Source organism: Meriones unguiculatus, chromosome 6 (genome assembly GCF_030254825.1).
Source record: "Meriones unguiculatus strain TT.TT164.6M chromosome 6, Bangor_MerUng_6.1, whole genome shotgun sequence".
Taxonomy (NCBI): Eukaryota; Metazoa; Chordata; class Mammalia; order Rodentia; family Muridae; genus Meriones; species Meriones unguiculatus.
Genome location: NC_083354.1, coordinates 41,386,316 through 41,404,779, shown reverse-complemented (window position 1 = coordinate 41,404,779; position 18,464 = coordinate 41,386,316). Strand labels below are relative to the sequence as shown.

Sequence of the window (18,464 nt, the reverse complement as noted above, 5' to 3'; positions counted from 1 at the left end):
TTTTTTCTTTAAACATATTTGGAGAGCTTTTTGTATAAAAGCATGGAATAGCAGGGCATGGTGGCACACACCTTTAATCCTAGTTTAAGAGGCAGAGTCAGGTCTATATCTGAGTTTGAGGCCTGTTCTTCAGAGTGAATTCTAGATCAGTAGATCAGCCAGGTCTACACAGTAAGACTATGTCTTAAAAAAAATTATATATATATATATATATATATATATATATATATAAAATGGGGAAGTATCCAAAAGCTCAGGCCAATCACAGTAAATATGGAGAATGAGATCCAAATCATGTTATATATTTTTTTCTTTCTCTTTTTTTATTTTTTGAGGCAGGGTTTCTCTGTGTAGCCTTGGCTATCCTAAACTCCCTTTGTAGACCAGGTTGGCCTCAAACTCAGAGATCTGCCTGCCTCTGCCTCCCTGAGTGCTGGGATTAAAAGCATGTGCCCAGCTATGTTTTCTATTTTGAGACATAGTCTCACCTAGTACATGCTGGTCCTAATCTCATTATGCAGCTGAGGATTACCTTGATAGCCCAGCTTTCTACCAGGATGTATTCCAGGGATAAATTTTCTTTCTTTTTTTTTCCAGACAGGGTTTCTCTGTGTAGCCCTGGCTGTCCTGGAACTCACTCTGTAGATCAGGCTGGCCTAAAACGGAGAGATCTGCTGGTCTCTGCCTCCCAAGTGTGGAGATTAAAGGCATGTGCTACCATGCCCCATAGCATGAATGGCTATGGCACAGCATTTGATTTGTGTTTAAACTGGGTGAGGTGGTATGTAATCCTAGTACTTGTAGGCTGAGACCAACCTGAGATACCACAGCAAACCAGACTCCAGAGAATCCTGAACTGTCTCAAAAGTGCTGCCTGTGAAAACCTGAATCAAAGATTCATGAGCATTAGAATTTTCCACTGATCATGGTTTGATATGCTTACTCTATTGGGTTCTGACCAGACTAAAGTTACCATTAGACTAGCAAATACTGTTAATCTGTCTCTTGCTTGAGAAACTGCTTATGTTGTTATTAGGGAAATGGGAAACACCTCACCTTAGGTTACTCTCAACTTAGTTTCCAAGTAAAATAGCCCTATTCTAAATGTAAAGAAGCTGCCAGTGGCTTATTTGGCACTTGAGGCAAAGAGCTCCAATCTATTCAAAATCTAAAAGATCTGGGCACAGTGGACACAGAGGCGGAGAAAGGATGACTTTAAGTTTAAGGTAAACCTAAGCTACATATTGAAATATCTCAAAAAAAAAAAAAAACAAAAACAAAAACACACACACACACAAAACCAAAACCTTAAAGGTAACTTAAGCCAGGCTCAGTGGTGCACACCTGCAAACCCAGGGAGGCAGAGGGAGGTGGTTATCTGTGAGTTCAAGGCCAGCCTTCTCTACAGTCCAGGACAGCCAAGGATACACAGAGAAACAAAGAAACAAACAAAAACTTATTGTTTAATGAGAGGCATTGTACAAACACTTTCACAATGTTATCTGTGTGGTAGATACCCTTCTATTTTACAGGCAAGGCAGCAGAAGCCTGAGAAACAGCCATGCCCAGTGTCATATGACTAGAAATTGACTGGTACGGCATGGATTTACATATTGCCAGACAGAACTTATCCACTGGACTATAGTAACCTAACATGTGCTGACATCTGTTAGAAGTGTAGAGTTTTATGGACCAGGATGTTTCTCGGTGGAGTGCTTGTCTAGTATTTGGGGAGCACTGTATAAACTAGCTGTGCTCATGACTGCCTGTAATCTTAGCACTAAGGTGCAGGAGGAGAGAGACCGTTGGCTAATACCAGGTCAAGGCCAGCTGGGATACACAAAACCCTGTCTCAAAAACAAACATTCAAAAATTAGAGAGGAAGAGGAAGTTCAGGGTTTCACAAGTACCTCACTTTCTTCTCACAGCAGGGAGAGAATCTGTTCACACTAAAACTTTCATCTTCAGCAGGCTGTGGTGTCTGGCACCTGTAATCCTGGCATCAGGGAGGCTGGGGTAGAAGGATTTTGAGTTTGAGGTCAGCACAGGATTCACAGCAAGTTTCAGTGCTGCATAAAGAAAACTCAAGAACAAAAGCAAAACAACAAAATGGCTGTGGGAGACTGAAACCCAGAGTTTAGTGGACCTTGAACTTCCACCATGTGCTTCCAGTTACCAGGAAGGAAAAAAAAAAGCCAGATTAAACTAAATAATGATAAAAAGAAAATAGATACTGCTAGCCTACCAAGTTAAAAAAAAATACATTTTAGGAGCCTGAGAGATGGCTCAGCCAGTAAAGGCACTTACTGCCTAGCCTTATGATGTAAGTTAAATCCCTGGGACCCACAGAGGGGGAAAAGAGAAAGGTCTCACTAATATTATCCTCTGATTTCCACATATGTGCACCTGTGTGCCTCAAAATACACCATTCCACCCGGCACGGTGGCACAAGCCTTTAATCCCAGCACTCCGGAGGCAGAGGCAGGCAGATCGCTGTGACTTCAAGACCAGCCTTAACGTTTACAAATCGAATCCAGGACACCCAGGGCTACAGAGAAACCCTGTCTTGAAAAACAGAACAACCCAAACAAACAAAAAAGTTAGAATCCCAGCACTCAAGAGGGTGGAGCATGAAGAAGCAGTCCAGTGTTCAGGTTAAGTCTAAACTACAGATCTTGTTTAAACATCAACAGCTAGTGAAGGAGTCTATTAGATCACATTTCAATTTATTGGTAAATCCAACTAAAAAATTAGCGGCTAATCTCCTCCCTAAAAAAACTCCACAAAAGATCTGAACTCTCTACTAACTGCCACTTTTATGACAAGCAACTGCTATAAAATCAGCGTCATGCAAATTAGCCAATAGTTTCACGAAATCCTGCTTTTTCCTTCCAGAAACAAAAAAGCTCGTAGTTTCAAGTTATCTAACTTACTTTTTTCAAGAAAGTAACTAATAACCTTTCCCCAGGACATCTACCCCCGAGATCTTAAGAACAAACATAGCCTTTCAGACTTTTGGGGTGAAGGCAGAACACCGCGGGAGGAGGAAGGTTAAGAGGTGGTGGAGGGGACAAACGGTGGTCGGGGCGGCTGGAGCTGAAGACCTGGCGGGAGGCTGGAGGGGGGGAGGGCGTGTCCAGGAAGGCGGTTCTGAGAAGCGTCCTCGGCTCAGCTTGGTTTCCGTGAGAGCCGAGAGCGAGATGAAGAGGCAAGGGAGAAGAAATAAAGGGGCGAGCGGGCGAGAGGGACGGCCACGCTACCTCACAGCCTGGAGGCCAGGCTCTCCGAGGGCTCCTGGGCTTCGGGCGGAGGGCTTCGAAGGATGAGGGCCGGCGTCCGGCGGTCCCCGGGCCGTTCCCCGGACGTCGCCCAGGGAGGGGCAGCGGAGGCGCCCCTCCAGCTCCGGGACCCGCCTACAACACTTAGCCCCGGGACTTATTGTTCCGGGAAGCCGCCGGCGAGGCCCGGCCCGGCCCTCGGGTTGCACCCCGCCCTGTCAGGGTCGGCGGGCTGGGGCTGGCGCGCCGACTGGCGGCCGGTGGGCTGCCTGTGCGTGTCTCTTTAAGGGGCTGGGCCTGCAAGGCTGCAGGGCGGGCGGGGTGCGCGTTGCTTCGGGAGTGTGTGAGGGAAGAGAGCGGCGGGCGGTTGCCGGAGGGAGGGAGGGAGCGGGCGAGCCAGCCAGCCAGCCAGCGACGCGGGCCGCCCCTGCCGCCGCCGCGATCGGACCAGCGGCCTCCTCCCCTTCGGTCCCCTCCCCCGCATCGGCCTGCGGCGGGGAGGGGGCTAGCGTCGCCTCCTCCAGCTGCTCCTCATGAAGCAGCTGCCGTCGCAGCCGAAGATGGGGGATTTCTACGATCCCGAGCACCCGACCCCTGAGTAAGTCTCAGGTCCGCGGCCTCCCGCTGCCGTTGGTCGCTTCAGCCGAGGGCGGCGCGTCCTGAGCGCTGGCGGCGCGCGGAGTAACGGGCCCCGGGCGGCTTCGCGCGGCCGGGGTGGGGAGCAGGTCGGGCGCAGCCCCTCGGGGTCGCCTCGCTCGGCCTCCGTCGGCTGGCCCGGCGGTTGGGCCTGGCGCGGAGACGGCTGCTCGCGTCGCAGCGGCGGTTGGGGCGGCCCGGTGGGGGAGGGGCGGCCACGGCCTCCACTGCCGTTGCCGCGTCCTCAGTCGGCCGACCCGGCTCTCGGCGCTCCCTCGGCTCCTCCAGGACACTCTGCGGCGGCCCGAGCTTCGGTTCCAAACCGCCGTGCGTGGTCCGAGGCGCCGCCGAGAGCAAAGCCGGCGAGAGCGCGCCAGCGAGTACAGGCCGAGAATCCCCGGGCTCGGGTGGAAGCTCGGCCCGTCGCCCGGCCTACCGGTGACGGCAACTCCGACCGGAAGGGCCTAGCGCGCGTCTCCCCGCCGCGATCCGTGGAGGAGCCCCGTGTTGCCTTCTCGGTTTTGAATTTTTTTTTTTTCTTCTCTTTCCTTCTTGGGTACTCGACCCTGGCCCAGTAGTGCTACGAGGTTCACATTCTGCACCTTTGGCACTTGGGTTTTGTAATGGTGGCGAGGTTTGTCTGGTCCCGTTGTTGAGGTGACACCAGTTTTGTTTTTTGTTTTTTAAGCTGAAAGTGAAAACCTGACCAACATTTCTTTTCTCGACCATGAGGCTTGAACACTTTGGCATACTATTTCTTAGGTAATGGAGTCTTACCTACAAGGATGACTTTTTACTGCGTGTGAAGATTTAGCTGAGACTTAAAAGATCTCTTTGTATATTCTCTAAAGAAGATAGTGTTCTTGTAAATGGAAATATAGTTTTGTCCAAAGTTTCCCTTCAGTATAGGGCATTTTTATATTTCTGTTGGGCAGTATCTGATACCACAGCAAGCTTCCAGTCAGATTTGGTGGCCTACACCTGAGGCTTGTAGGCAGCCTCCGCTGCTTTGTGAAGATGGCCTCAAAACGGCAAAAAAAGTAAACAACAAACAACAAAAAGCTTCCACTTAGAATCCGGAGTCAGTTCCTTCCCTAAGCCCTCACAAGAACATTTTGTTGTTTTTAGATAAATGGTCTCACCCTGTTTTCCAAGCTGGTCTTGAATTTACTGTATAGCCCAGACTGGCCTCGAACCTGGCATCCTCCCTCTTCAGCTTCCTTAATGCTGGGATTACAGGTGCTGACCACTAACTGACTTGAAAAAACCATTGTTAACTTGATTTGCTAGTATTGATGCCTGCACATAGAAGCGAACAGAATTCATTTCAGAGTTAGCCAAAGTTAACGTTTATAGGAATTTCCAGTGAAACTGTTAAACTTTTATGACTAAATTACAAGATATTACACATTTTTTTTTTTTTTTTGGAACATCTGCCAAACTTTTTCACCTTGGTTCAGAAATGTTTGATTCTTACAGAATCGTTCTTTGGTATTGTAACACAAAAGTTATTTCTGATGGATTGTTGGTTATCACCACACAAAAAGCAAAATCTTTTATGTTGCCTTTAAAAAAAATCTTATTGGGAGAATTTTGACAGTCTAGTTTTAAACATAAGAACAACCTGAATAATTTCACCTTGTTTTCTTTTAAGCTCATGGAAACCCTTTAATGACCCTCTGGCATTTTAGTTTAGTCTGTAGTTGACAGATAATCTCGATACATAGACCACCATCTCTGTGCAGTCTTTATGTGATCTTAAAACAAAATCCATCTCTTCCTTGCAGTAGTAAGCCAGCATGGCTTTATCCTTTCCTGCAGCTTGGTTTTGAATTACTTTTTTTTGTTTGTTTTGTGAGACAGGGTTTCTTTGTATGTAGCTTTGACTGTCCTGGAACTCACAGTGTAGACCAGGCTGGCCTCAAACTCCTAGACCCGTCTGCCTCTGCCTCCCAAGTGCTGGAATTAAAGGCGTTCACCACCACCGCTTGGCTTGGAGTAACATTAGAATGTTTGGATTTATTGTACAATCAGTTCAGTATCAAAGTTCTGTTATAGGTTTTTATTCTGAGACTTGAAAAACTTCAAAAGGAATTTGTATTATTCAACAAATGTTGATTGCATGCTTATCTTGTACAAAGTAACATGCTAGCCCCAGGAAGGGCAAAGAGCCATTCTGTGACTTTTTCTGGGTTGAACAGTGAAGTCTTAAGATTACATTTTTTATTGGAGGAAAACATTTTTCATAGTATGTGGAAAATGAAGTCAGATTTATCTTTATTGTGCAGGTGAGGGAGGGTGTTAAGTGTTTTTTAGTCTGGGGTTCTGTTTTTCTGCTTCAGAGTTTTTAATAGTGATGAGTAAGTTCTGGTACATGCATATTTTTTTCCAGTTTATTAACCTGTATAGGTTATAAACTTTTTTCCTAATACTGGCTTAAAGGTGTTTGTAGGCATCTTGAAAAATAACGTCTGTTTTACATGTGAAGAAAAAGACCTGGCCAAGAAATGAAAAGTGAAGGGATAGCAGATCCTGTGAGGAAGTAGGATTTAAATTGTGAAAGGAGCACAGTGCAAGGTTAACTGCATTTCAGAGTCAGAGGAACCTGCACTTGAACACTGATTTAACCTTGAACAAATGACTTCATCTTTGAATTTGGGTTTTCTTATTTTGGAAATAGTTATCCTAATAGTAGCAACTTGTTGGGGTTTTGGAGAAGATTGAGATAATACATGAACACAGAGTGTGTGGAAGTACTTTCAGCTGAGGTTATTAGGGAAATTTAAAAGGTGTGAGGTTATTAGGGAAATTTAAAAGGTTGGGGAAAACTGGTTGTAAAGAGACAAGTCATTCCCTTTTAGTCTTGGGGTAGTTTGAAATGATTCTTTGAAAAAGAGAAGTTGAGGTGAAATGTAAGTTTGCGCGTGAGTTGGGGCCTGATGATCTATCTGTATTGTCTTCCACTCTTAATTAGATGCATGTGTGGAAGCCTTGCCTTTTCTTACAGTATAAATGACTTTGTATTCAGCTGAAATGATAACGGTCATTAGAGTAACTGCATTAAGTGTTCATTGTAGTGAAGGGATAGATATTGAAGACTTAGCACATCCAATGAGGCTTCTAGGACTTGTCATACTGAAGGAAACAAACATGATAAAAAGTAGGTTTTTATTGTTGTTGGTGCTGTTTGTTTTTTTTTTTTAAACATAGGTCTGTCTTTACTAAAGGTTGGAACTGTAGGAATGATTGTTGTACACAAAAAGATTTATCGTTGTGAAATTTACATTCCAGTGAGGTCAGTAAACGATAAACAGAATGGCCAAAGGTAAGCCATTGGAAAATCCTATAGGATATGGATGATTTGCAATTGTTAAAGAAGTCACATTATAAAATGGGGTAAACTGGTAAGCTCAGAGAGTGAGTTTTAGGCAGAGAGATAAAGTATATGTGTGTGTGTTGTGTTGTAGAGTTGAGGGGGTGACTGGGCAATAGCCATTATAACGCAAGTTGAGGTGATAGTTCCAAAGTGCTGAGGCAGTATTGTAAGCTCTGCTCAGTGTGTCCAGAATGGAATGAGAAAGGAAGTGATAGCAAACTCCTTAGGAGGGGTACAAGTCTTATTAAGTTTTGTAGCACCATTCTAAAGATTTGGCTTTGCAAATCTTTTTTGCTTGTGTTTTGAGCGGAATCCAAGCTGGCTTTGACTTTTGAGCTCAAGTGCTCTTTCTGCCTCAGCTTCCTGAGTTGCTGAGACTGGATGTACAGCCCACTGTGAGTTTTAATCAAAGGAATGATATGATTTGCTTTCAGCTTCAGAAGGATCATTTGTAGTATCCCAGAGAGGAACAGAATGGAAGCCTGAAGACTTGTAAAGAAGCTAGTAATCCAGAAGAGAGTTGCTGGTGGCTTTACCAAGGTAGTATCTGAAACTGATGGATGCTCAGTGTATGGTGAGGATTAAACTAATATGATTTGTTGACACCTGTGGCATGTGAGTGAAGTTAAGGATGCTGTTGAGATTTTCAGTCTGACTAGTTAGAAATTTGCTCTCTACTGAGAATGATGTAGAATGATATAGAAGAAGCAAGTTGGGATTAGTAGTTCCTTTTTAGGTATAGTAAATTAGTGATGGTTGTTAGGCATTTAGGTTGAATTGTTATGCAATTTCTAAACTGGAGATACATTTGTAGTCATCTATATAGCTAGACTACAGAGCCACCAGACTGGATGAGATTACCAAGACATCCACTGTAGAAAAATAAAGACCAAAAATTTATCATGGTTTACAGTTTAGATAAAAATCCTACTTTGTAGTCAAGGCTAGTGTGAATTCCATGTTCTTGTGCCTTTGCCTCCTAAGTGCTGAGAATGTAGGTGTGCCACCACATCAAGAAAGGAATGTGCTTTTAAAGTTCCACTGTTAGATTTAGTGTGTAAGCCTCTTTTCTTGTTATTTGTTTTTGAGACAGGATCTCACTGCCATCTCCTGGTGACCTTCAACTCTTTCGTTGGCCTTCTAAGGGCTGGGATTACAAGTGTATACCACCAATAGGCCTGATGGTACAGTAACCTGAATTGATTGGGTAGTCTGAGGCAGGAGGATCAAATAAATATTCAAGGCATGCTTGGGTTACTGAGTTAATCAAGGTCAGCTTTAGCAACTTAGGAAGACCCTGCCTTAAAGAAATAATAATAACCACTTGCATGGTATGCATGCAAACTCCAGTACTACAGGGAAAAAAGTGTACACTATTATGTTCAGCACAATTTCTTTTTCTTTATGACGGGATCTTTCTCACTATATAGCCTTGGTTTCCTGGAACTTGCTATGTATACCAGGCTGGGTTAAAATTCAACAGAGATCTACCTGCTTCTGCCCCTTGAATGCTGAGATTAAAGGCCACCATACCCAGCAGTCGATTTATTATTTCTTTTTTTAGACAGAATCTTTCTCTACAAAGCCCTGGCTGTTGTGGAACTCGATCTGTAGACCAGGGTGGCTTTATATTCACAGAGATTTGACTGCCTCTGCCTCTTCAGTTCTGGAATTAAAGGTATTTGCCATCATACCTGGCTCATTCTTTGTTGTTTATTTTTGAGACAGGGTTTCTCTGTGTAGCATTGGCTGTCTTGGACTGGCTTTGTAGACCAGTCTGGCCTTGAATTTACTCTTGCTTCTGCCTTCCTGAGTGCTGGAATTATAGGCATGAGTCACTACACCTGACTGGCTGATTTCTTTCTTTTTTTTCTTTTTTTTTTTTAAACTGTTAACTTTATTTAGTTCACTTTACATCCCAGTCTTAGTCCCCATCCTCCTCTCCTTCTGGTCTCACTCTCCTTTTCTTCTCCCTCTCTCCTTCCCTACCCTTCAGGAAAGCCTCCCTCCTCTCCCCAATAACTCACCCCAGCACTTCAAGTCCCCTCAGGACTGAACACATCCTCTTTCCTGGTGGCCTGGCAAGGCAGCCCCACCAGGGGGAAGTGATCAAAAAGCATGCAACAGAGTCCATGTCAGAAACAGCCTCTATTCCCCCTAGTAGGGAACCCACAAGAAGACCAAGTTGACCATCTGGTGTATATGTGTAGGGACATGCATGGTTGTTGGTTGGTGCTTAAGTCTCCTCAGGCCCCCCTGGGCCCAGGTTAGTTGGCTCTTTTGTTCTTCTTATGAAGCTTCTTGATTTATTCTTAGTAGGCATTTATAGTAACTTTTTAAACCCTAGTATTTATTAATGTTCCATGAATCTTGTCAGTTTTGCTGAGAAGCTGGGAAAGTCATGTTGGATGACAGCAGAAGACGTTGGGTTAGAGACTGGAAGGCTAACTTTCATCATTTCTGTTAATTCATGTAACAGAACTGTAGAATAGTACCTAGTAACAGAAATAGCAAAAGCCAGAACAGTATTTTATAATGTACTAAAAGCAATTGTAAGACTTGGAGAGCTCCTGTATAGCTAGAATCACAAAAAATTAGGTTTAGATTTTTTTTCCTTTTTGAGAAAATCTAGCATGTATATTTCATTTTGTTTTTGAGTCAGGGTTTTACTATGTAGTCTAGACTGTCCTGGAAGTTATTTACTACATTGGCCCCCAAAGTTCTGGTGTTGGTATTATAGGCATGTGCATAGAAACTAGTGATAGAAAAACCTATTCTCCACTCCACCATCTCGAAGGTTATAATAGTGTAGCAGATTTTTGGAGACTTTCCCAGTCCTTCTGACTCAGTTTAACAAATACGTGCATTATAAATGATGCCTATGCTATAATTTTAGCCTAGATTAATCAATAATGGCAATTTTGTTGTTTGTATTACTTTCCCCTAATTTGTATGTGTGCATGTGTATGAAAATAAGTGAGTAATCTATCTGTGAGGTGGACATGTGAATGGTGTGCTGCATATGTGAAGGTCAGGGAATCACTTTGGGAATTAGTTCTCTCCTAACTTGAATCCTGCCAGCCCCTCAATTTTTTTGAAATTTATTTTTGGCTGAGCTGTTAGGGAGACATCATGATATCAGGCTCCTTCTTATTCCCCAAGTGTTTTAATATATGACCTAAGGCATTCTCTTAGGTAGCACATTCGGGCAACTTAATATTTATAGCCAGGCCATTTTTTTCAGTCTCTGAGTATATTTGTATTTAAAATTTAGAGGTAGTTTATGGTTGTTTATATATGGTAAATGCAAATGAAACATTTTAAAAACAATAAGGACTGGTAGTCCTTTTTCATTTTGGTCAGGCCTAGTGATTACTTAGTGTTTTTTCCAGTTGAGTAAGTAAGTTGGTTATTTAAATTGAGTTCTGAAGTTGGTGTGAGTCCCAAAAGCTGCCTTTTATTTTAGAATGCTTTTTCTGTCAGATGCTAACATCTTGCTAGTGAAAATAGCTTTGGGATGATGTGGGTGTTGATAAGAATATAATTGTGCAAACAGGCTGATAGAAGGGCTTCTTACTAGGAACACTGCAGTGGGCTTGCAAGAATTTGGAGCAAGTGGTGATCTCTGACTATAGCTCTTGTTACTGCCCACTTTCTTGACAAGTATATTTAGACCTTTTCTTCAGGGAGAGTTATAGTGGTCCTAAATGTTCTTTGTGAAAACATGATGTCACTTATATTTGAATCTTTGCCTGATAATTTGGCTTTTTGGTCAATAGTTAATAATATGTTCTCTTTGAGTAGCCAGACAATACCAGGTTAACCTGTAAGAAGTAGAACAGATACTTATTAAATGTGTACATGGCTACAGAAATCCTTTCTGTGGAAACCATTTATTTTATTCAGCATGCACAAGCGCTTACCTTTAGTTTTTGTTTTTTGCCTTTTTTTTTTTTTTTTTTTTTTTTGAGACAGGGTTTCTCTGTTTAACAGAGTTCTGTGTGTCCTGGACTTGCTTTGTAGACCATTCTGCTTTGGACTTAGAAATCTGCCCTCCTCTGCCTCTTGGAGTATTGTGGTTAAATAAAGGTGTGCGCCACCATGCCTGGCTCTTATTTTCAGTTTTAAGTATTTATTTTGCCTGTGGAGGGCAGGGACAACCTTTGGAAGTCATTCTCTTCTACCATGCTAACATGCTAGTCCCAACGAATTGGAATCAAAATGTTGCCTCCCCCCCCCCCCCCTTTTTCCTGGTTTTTGAGATAGGGTAGTTTTCTCTGTGTAGAAACTTACTCTGTAGACCAGGCCAGTCAGAGATCTGCGTGCTTCTGCCTCCCACCATACCCAACTGGGCTCGCTGTACTTACTTTTTTGTCTGCTTTAAAAACATGACTGGCATTAATTTATCTATTTACTTACCAGGGCAACTATATGAATTCTGAAGCCTAGACTACATACTTTATAGTACTGACTCTGTGCTGAAAGTATAGTTATCTATAGTAAAGAGCTGAATTTTACTAACATACAATAAAGGAAGGACCTAGCTAGTAAAAATGTACTACAAAAGTTGCCTTAAAGTAACCCAAATAGGTATACTCTATGGTAACTTTTCCAGGTGAAATAAAAAAAAAAAAAAACTATTATCCAATAACATGGGAAGCCAGTTGTTGGAATTATAAACATTATACACATATATTGCTTATTATACATATATAACATATATTCTACATTTTAAAATAGTGGTGGCTGAAGAGAAAAGACTTTTCTGAATTACAGTATTGATCGGGTACATTAGAATAATAAGTGTGACTACCAGGGAGAACTTAGTGTTCTTTGTTGGATTTTTGTTGTTGTTGAAGATAATGATGTGGTACTAGACAATGTGGAATGAGGGGCAGGGATTAAAATCTATGATAGCATATTTTTCAGCTGCGCATATATAACATTTTTAGCTGTATGTTTTTCTGATGTGCACACACTGCTTAAGCATTTCTGTTTTCCGTATTTTTCTGTATGAGTGAAGATTTTATTTTTGGCTGTGAGTATGTGCGTATATGCGCATATCTGTGTGGGGCATGTGCACATGAAGGCAGGTACCTGTAGGGGCCCAGGGGAATCAGATCCTCTGGAGCTGGCTTCACAGGCAATTGTGAGCTATTCTATGTGGGTGTTTGGAACTGAACCCAGTCCCTTTGGAGCAATAAGAGTTCTTAACTGCTGAGCACTCTCTCCAGCCTTATATGAGTGTTTAAAAGATGTGTGTATAAAGTTTTTCTTTAAAAAAATTTTTCAGTGTTGAAAACCAAGCTTGGGGCCTAATTTCATGCACTATATCATTTTAGAACTCTAACTGAGCTATATCCCCAGGTGTTTTGTTTGTTTGTTTGTTTGTTTGTTTTTTGTATTTTCTGAGACAGGGTGTCTCTGTAGACCAAGTTGGCCTTGAACTCAGAAATCCCAAGTTTATAACTTCCTGATTTTTAAGATGATTTGGATGGTTACTAATACTGGAGCCTTGCTAGCTTAGCATTTATCTGTTTCTTGCAGGTTTGTTATGTACCTAAGTTATTGTAGATTGATCTACTAGAATATTCAAGGACCATGATGAATGTTTTATATGTAATATAAATTATATCTAAATATTATATATACTTCATTACATTAAGCATTGTGTACTTAAAGTTTTTCTACGTAGCTCTTCTTGGCCTGGTGTCCAGGATTTATAAAAATTAGTATTGTGCATGTATGTGCATGGCATGTGCACCACAGAATATATGTGGAGTCAGAACAGATTTTCAGGGTGTGTTTTCTTCCACGGTGGGTTCCAGGGATTGAACTCAACTTTTTAGGCCTGTGCATGAGTGCTTTTATCAGCAGAGTCATCTCACCAGCCCCCCCCCCCCGTGTGTGTGTGTGTGTGTGTGTTTTAATTTCACTGTCGTGGATCAATAACTTTTAGAACACAACAACATTGAATTACTAGGAAAAAAATTCAGACATTGAGGGTTGGAATATTGGCTCACAGGGTAAAGTACAGAGGACCTAGGCTCAGTTCACATCTGACTTAGAGAATCCAACACTCTTTTCTGGACTCTAGGGGCACCAGGCACTTAGATGATGCACATATATACAGGGAAGCAAAACATCCATACACATAAAAGTTTTTAAATTTAGACTGAAAATAATTGCGCCTCTGAGTAGTTATGTACTGATTGTGGTGGTGGTAACACAAATCTACACTGGATGAAATGTCATAGAACTGTGTGTGTACACAGAATTGATGTTTGAGTTCTGTGTTTAAAAAAAGGGATAACATGAAGTGTAGTTAGTTATGTGGACCTAGTTAGCTTTAATTGTCGACTTGAGGTGGCCTAGAGTCATTTTAGAGAGTAAAACCTTTATTTAGAAGTTGCTCAGACTGGCACCATGGTTTGGTCAGGTTGTGCTGGGCTGTTTAAGAAATCTTAGTAAGCTTGAGCCTGCAAGCAAGACAGCAAACAGTGTTCTTCCATGTTTTCTGCCTGAGTTCCTACCCTGGCTTCCCAGAATGATGGACTGTATCGTGGAAATGTCAATTGAATAAACTCTTTCCTCTAAGTTGCTTTTGGTTAGTTTTTATCACAGCAACAAGAATCAAACTAGAAGCTGGGCGTGGTGGTGCACACTTGTAATCCCAGCACTTGGGGAGGTAGAAGCAGGCAGATCACTGTGAGTTCAAGGCCACCCTGTCTTGCAGAATCAAACCAACCAAACCAAAACAAAAAATCAAACTTGAACTTGGACCATATCAATTTCTTGGTTTCATATTGTACTTAAGCTATATGGTTACTGTTGAAGAGAGTATAGAATAAAGGATACTATTTTTTTTTTTTTTAATTTCCTGTGACTTTTACTATTTCTTAAGAGCTTCAAAGAATACAGGCTGATCATTGGTCAAGGTCACATTGTTGTAAAAATTTCTAAACTTTTAAGCCTCAATTTCACCATATGGTAAGAAGCAGTGAGTCTACTTGCAGTGCCCTGAAACCCAGTTAAATGTTCAGGGAAGAGTCCCTGTTGCTCTTCCCTATTGCTCTTCCCTAGACTCATATCTATACCATTTCTGTTTTACTTCTGTCTCTCATATCTTACCTCAGTCTATGTTTCTTGTTTGTCCAAATTTACTTACTGTGTGTCTAAGTTGTGCCATGTATATAGGAAATGAGCAAGATGTGTTTATTCAAATAGAGGAGACTAGTGTAAGCAAACTTCTTTTATACATTTCTAATGAAAATCACTAACAGCTCTCATTAAACATTTTGTTTCAAGTGCTTTGTGGAGGTTATTAGATACAATCTGTAAAGACAGAATTGCTATCAGTTTATACATCTCTTCTGGAGCCTCTATTTTTGGGAATAACGTACTTTAGAAAATGTTGGACTTTATTCAGACTTAGTCTGACTGAATTTTTTGTTGTTTGTTTGTTTTTGGATTTGGAGCCAGGGTTTCTCTGTGTAGCTCTGGCAGTCTTGAACTCCCTTTGTAGACCAGGCTGGCCTTGAATTTACAGAGATCCACCTGCCTCTGCCTCCCTGAGTGTTGGGATTAAAGGTTTGGGCCACCGTGCCTGGGTGACTTGTTTTTGTTTTTGTTTTTTTAATTAAACTTTTTTGTTATGTTTTAGTTTTTGTTTCAGAGTCCCAAATAATCTAGTCTGGCTCCTAACTTAATGTAAGGCTGAAGATGATCTTATCTAACCATCCTGCCTCCACTCCCCTGTGCTGAGATTGCAGGCATGCATTACTGTATCTGAAGTTTTGTTTTTATGTAATAGGGTCTATACTACATCCCAGTCTGGCTTTGAACTGGTGATTTTCCTACCTCTTCCTCCTGAGTTGCTGGGATTACAGGCCAGTCTGCATGGTAGTTTTATGTCTTTTCTTGTTAAGGACTCACTTTCCCCCACACTAATTTTTCTTTTCAATCTTCACAGTAAATGATTATAAAAGTAGCCTTCCAAGTGCTGGGATTAAAGGCATGTGCCATCACCTTCTGGGTGTTCTTCTGTACTTTTGAGTGTTTGCAAGTATGCATGTGTACCATGTGTAATATCTGGTGCCCACAGAAGCCCTAAGAGGGCATCAGCTTCCCCAGGAACTAGTTATAGTGAGTTGTAAGCTGTCATGTGGGTATTAGGAATGAATTCTTGAATGCAGGATTTTAAAAGCTAATTTGTGGTCAGTCATGGTACATACCTTTGGTCCCAGTATTAGGGAGGCAGAGGCAGGCAGCTAGGTTCCAGGTCTACATAGAAAGACTCTGTCTCAAAAAGATTGCTGATTTGTATAAAAGTCAAACAAATTGAAAGAGCTGACTTATCATTCCTTATTTTTGTCATGTTTAATATAGCTCAGCTTAAGTAAGAATAGGACTATAGCACTAGCATAAAGTACTCAAATCTGGTAAAAGTATGGGATAGGTACAGTTTAAATTTTAAGTAGATCAGTTTATCTCTTTTGTCTGATTATAATAGCCAACTGATTGTGTTTGTTGCATTGATTAATGCTGGGATATATGTGTGAGTATCTTATTAAGTATTTGGTATCAAGGTTTTAATTTCATGGGATTTTGGGAAGTATGTGCAGATTTGTAGTTTTCTCTGGGTAAATAGATGTAGTTGTATGTTTATTACAAGTTTTCCCTCGGGTGCGTGTTTTTATTTTCTATTTTACTTTATGTTCATGGGTTTTTGCCTGCATGTATGTTTATGCACCACATACATGCAGTATCCATGCAGGGCAGAAGAGAGCATATCATCTACCATTTGGTTGGAGTAATAGACAGTTGTGAACTGCCTTGTGGGTGCTGGGAATTGGACCAGGGTTCTCTGCAAAAGCAGCCAGTGTTCTTAGTTGTTTCTTAAGCCCCAGTGAATGTATTCTTCAGATTATGAGCATTACAGTGTTCCAAATGTTGTTTTCTTGAGGCAGGGTCTCATGTAGCACAGATTGGCCTTGAACTCACTGTGTAATTGAATTTGACCTTGAATTTCTGATCCTCTGGCTCTTCCTCTAGTGCTAGGATTACAGGCATGTACTACCACACCTAGTTTATTTGGTGCTGGCTACTAAACCTGGTTTTTCATGAATGTTAGATAAGAAATTCTTTTTTTTTTTTTTAATTTTATTTTATGTACATTGGAGTCAGATCCCTTGGAACTGGAGTTACAGACAGTTGTCACAGTTACAGACAGCTGCCATGTGGGTGCTGGGACTTGAACCCGGGTCTATTTGGAAGAACAGCCAGCACTTTTAACCACTGAGTCATCTCTCTAGCACCAGGCAAGCATTCTTTTGTTTGTTCGTTTTGTAGTTCTGACATGGTTTCTCTGAGTATCTGTGGCCTCCTGCTTACAGGGATCTGCCTGTCTGCCTTCCTGAGTGCTGGGATTACAGGCGTGCCCAGTGTAGACAAGCATTCTTAACTGAACTGCATTCTCTAGCCTTCTTTCTGTCCTCTAACCCTGTTCCTCTTTGAGCTTTAGGCTAGTTTTGAGATGTAACTAATGCTGGCCTTGAACTTGTAATACTTTTGCTTCTCCCTCTCAAGTGTTAGGATTACTGGTATGTAGGTGACAATGCCTGGGTGGTTTGTTTGAGATAAGAATCTTGTTAATGTTTAGTCTTTGTTGAATTTTGGGGCTCAAGCAGTCCAAGCTTAAGCCATCTAAAAGACTGGAACTACAGACACAGGGCCTAGGTTTTATTTTGGAATCTGACCTTGTCTTCATCTTGTAGCCCCTTCTTCCTTTAAAAAAAACTTTCAACATTATTATTGTATGTGTAAGAGGGAAGGTTATGTGATCTCTGTATGGACTTATAGCTACCATGGCCTGCATATGGTCAGAGGCCATCTCTGTGGGGTCACTTCTTTTTGTCCTCCTTTATGTGGGTTCCCAGTCTTAAAGCAAGCACCTTCATCTGCTGAGCCATCATGTTTCAGGATCACCACCTCATAATGTTATTCAGTGATTCTGTAATTCATACTTTTTTCCTTCTACCAGCTGTATTTAGGATTAAGGAATGAAACAAAATACAAAATGGCTTGTATAGTATGGTTAAAATACCTAGAAGTATCACTGTTTAAATAAAAAGCTCCACAGACACCCAAATTGTTAGAAGGGTTTGTAGACCAAGATGATAATAGATTGGATTTGTGGTCTTTTCTTTTTGCATGTTGGTAATTTTATTTTTTTCTTTACTGTTTGTTTGTTTATAAGTTTCTAGGTAGGGTTTGCCTTTGTAGTGCTGATTGTCCTGGAACTCACTGTGTAGACCAGCCTGTAGACCTGCCTGCCACTGAAGTGTTGGTGTCAAGGTGTGCACCACCACTGCAGGGCTTTGTTTGTGTTAGACAGTCATTTGCCTCTAAGCTGCATTCTCAATTTAAAAAATTATTTAACGTGTATGTGTGTGAAGAGAGCATTGAATTCTCTGGAACTGGAGTTAGAGATGCTTATTAAATGTATCAAGGGTGCTAGGAGCTCAAAGGTCTTTTGCTCTTAACTGCAGTCATCTTTCCAGCCCAGCTGCTCAACTTTTTTGAGTCAAGGTCTGGCTGTCATGAAGCTTGCTATAAACCAGGGTGTTCTTCAACTCACACAGATCAGTTTGCCTCAGAGTTTGCTGGGATTAAAGGCATGGGCCAACCACCCCCTGGCTTTTTTTTTTTTAAACTTTTTCTTTCTTAGACTTATTTGTTTTTATGTGCATGATTATTTTGCCTTCATGTATGTGTATGCCATTTGCATTCTTGGTGCTCATGGGGGACTGAAGAGGATGTTGGACTTTACCCTGTGGGTGCTGGGAGCTGAACCTTGGTTTTCTGTAAGAGTAGCAGATGCTCTCAGCTCATGGGCCATCTCTCTTCAGCACTAGATTTTTTTTTTTTTTTTTAAATAGGCGCTTCTCTGTATCAGCTCTGGCTGTCTTGTTACTCTCTTTGTAGATCAGGTTGGCCTCCACCTCACACAGCGATCACCTGCCTTTGCCTCCCTGAGTGCTGGCATTAAAGGTAGCACTAGATATTTTTAATGAGAGAAAATTTTAATTTGCCTTTGAATTTTTTGATTGTGCCTTCTCATTTATTTATTTATTTATTTCAGTGTTTCATGTAGCCTATGTCTACCTGTCTTG

General features: G+C 41.6%; 1 protein-coding gene and 1 long non-coding RNA gene across 6 annotated transcripts in view; one reads left to right on the top strand and one right to left on the bottom strand.

Moving 5' to 3' along the window:
* Nucleotides 1-3,500, bottom strand: part of LOC110554985 (uncharacterized) — a 45,941-nt gene extending 42,441 nt beyond the window's left edge. Inside the window, exon 1 of one of the 2 annotated variants that reach the window (XR_009592309.1) lies at nt 3,261-3,500. This is a non-coding gene — a long non-coding RNA (uncharacterized LOC110554985). The remainder of the gene's footprint in view (nt 1-3,260) is intronic. The other variant, XR_002476808.2, reaches the window with a different exon arrangement.
* A 159-nt stretch (nt 3,501-3,659) lies between these two features.
* The window catches only part of Setd2 (SET domain containing 2, histone lysine methyltransferase), a 94,378-nt gene continuing 79,573 nt past the window's right edge, over nt 3,660-18,464 (top strand). For 3 of the 4 annotated variants that reach the window (XR_009592307.1, XR_009592308.1, XM_060385208.1), the window contains exon 1: nt 3,660-3,878. Coding sequence is in view for 2 of the 4 variants with exons in the window: in XM_060385208.1 (XP_060241191.1) it covers nt 3,812-3,878 (67 nt within the window). In the remaining 2 variants the exon portion in view is untranslated. The remainder of the gene's footprint in view (nt 3,879-18,464) is intronic. The other variant, XM_021647934.2, reaches the window with a different exon arrangement.